The sequence below is a fragment of the Populus euphratica genome, unplaced genomic scaffold (genome assembly GCF_000495115.2).
Source record: "Populus euphratica unplaced genomic scaffold, PopEup_1.0 scaffold769.1, whole genome shotgun sequence".
NCBI lineage: Eukaryota > Viridiplantae > Streptophyta > Magnoliopsida > Malpighiales > Salicaceae > Populus > Populus euphratica.
Window position 1 is genome coordinate 52,964 of NW_011500636.1, and position 2,131 is coordinate 55,094.

At 44.9% G+C, this 2,131-nt stretch overlaps 1 protein-coding gene across 1 annotated transcript; it reads right to left on the bottom strand.

The window, feature by feature from the left end:
- Positions 1-539: 539 nt before the first annotated feature.
- On the bottom strand, positions 540-1,694 carry LOC105115804 (nuclear transcription factor Y subunit B-3). Its single transcript, XM_011012829.1, has one exon. The coding sequence runs from the start codon at positions 1,504-1,506 to the stop codon at positions 934-936; it is 573 nt and encodes a 190-aa protein (XP_011011131.1). The 5' UTR covers positions 1,507-1,694; the 3' UTR covers positions 540-933.
- Between the last annotated feature and the right edge of the window lie 437 nt (positions 1,695-2,131).

Genomic DNA, 2,131 nt, shown 5'->3' on the forward strand with positions numbered 1-2,131 from the left:
TGGCAATACAAGAAGTTGATCTTCCAGTAGTATGAATTATTGCACTTGGATAATGAGGAGACCAAAAGTAAGCTCTAAGTGTCCATTAAATATAACCTAAAATCAACTTCCAGAGAGCTCCTTTTCAACAAAAACTGATCATCATCTACCAAACAGCTCCATTAAATTCCCTAACCATATTGCTTGTTCTGCTCCCTAAATTCCCAAACATATTTCTGCACAGAAATGAAATAGAGCTGTATATGTGTATAGAGAGAGGGAGAGAGAGAGAGAGAGAGAGAGCTGTCAGCAACTTTGAAGCAGCAGGGCGCCACCGACAAGAGTAAAAATGGAAAAACCAGAGAAGTAGATGGTTCCAAAGATATGCTCGATTTAGAAACAGATGGAATGGCCATCGTTCCCCTTTTTTGGAGTACAGAGGTAGACAAAGAGAAAGTAAGGATTCACGAAGTGACAAATGGCAAACTAAGGACATAAGTTCACCTTTCCTAAAAAGGAAAGGTGGGCAAAACCTAAGACCCTTCCTCCTCCCTTCTCACTCTTTCTTCTGTCAGAAGAAGCTCAAATTGAGCCCTGTCATTTCCACTACTTCCAAGACTCCCAGGGATATTGATGCCACAATTACCAACAATAAGAACAGAAAACAAAAGCATGCGCTAAAATCTTGATCTGATTAACATTGAAAACGAAAGGAAAACAAAACCCTTTTCATTACTAAAACTTAACAGGACAGCTACGTACTACTGATCAAAGAGGGAAAGTAATGACGGGCTCTCTCTACAAGTGAAAACAATACTTTTATCATCGTACTAGTACAGACATTCTGTTCTTTTCCATCAATTAGCAAGCACTCATTCAAGCAACTCTGTCATCAGATGTTCCATCGCATTACTCTCTTCTTTTACCACTGCTATGCATCATCATCATCAATACCTACCTTGAATTACCTTGGTGGTGAAACCCACCAGCACCGTACACGTGTCCTTGATGGTGATGACCCATCATCATCATCCCGCCATACATCCCTTGCCCCCCACCACCATTAAACCCTCCACCTCCACCGCCGGTGGAATTAGCCCCACCTCCACCTCCCGCAGCACCGCTCCCACCAGACCCACCGCCAGGACCATCCTTCTCCCCTGCTGGTCTTCCCATGGAACTCTTCTCTCCTTCCATCTCCCTATACTTCTGCAAGTAAATCTTCAAGGGCTCCACGTACTCCTCGAACCCCAGCGTCGTCATGGCCCACAAAAGATCGTCACCGTTTATGGTCTTCCGCTTCTCTCTCTGGCACTTGTCTGAAGCCTCTCCTGTTATAAAACTGATGAACTCCGACACACACTCCTGAACCGTCTCCTTTGCGTCTTTTGAGATCTTCGCGTTTGCAGGCAGGGCTTTTTTCATTATCCTGCTCACGTTTGCAATTGGCAGAAACCTGTCTTGCTCCTTCGCAGACAGCTCACTGACAGCGTTGTGTCCTCCTGATTCATTGTCCGAATCCGCCATAATAATATTAGTAATTTAAATTAAATTGCCTAATTTGAGCTCAGAATCCTGGGTTGTAGGGGAAGGAGGAGGGGCAAATTGGGAAACCCAGAGGATTAACTGGGAGATTGGAGGGGGTGGGAAAGACAGGAAGGCGGAGGTGGAGCTGGGAAGGGAGAGAGGGAGAGAGAGACAGAGAGAGAGAGAGAGAGAGAGAGAGAGAGAGAGAGAGAGAGAGAGAGAGAGGAGAAAGGAGGAGGTATTTTGGGGTCCGTTGGATTATGAGGGTAATATGGCATCGTGGATGACACCTGGGAGATTTTGGTCCGTTAATTTGTCGATAAGAGTAGACAAGCGTGGGGGTTTGAAGACGGTTGGATGCTTGGTGGGGTCCAATGATCTAACGATTGGAAAGACACAAGTGGTGGAGTCCGTGAGATGGTGGATTTTATTTTTACAGAGTATTTTTCTATTTAGGCGGCTGCTGCGGCTTGAAGCCAGCTGAGGGTGGCTGGCTTGGATAAATGGGAATTCGGGATATCTTATTGTCGGCATACGTGGCTTCATTTGGACCATTCATTTATTATTTTATATTCCTTTCAGTTACAGTAGAGAAATGAACTTGTGCTTCCTAATTAGTAACAGC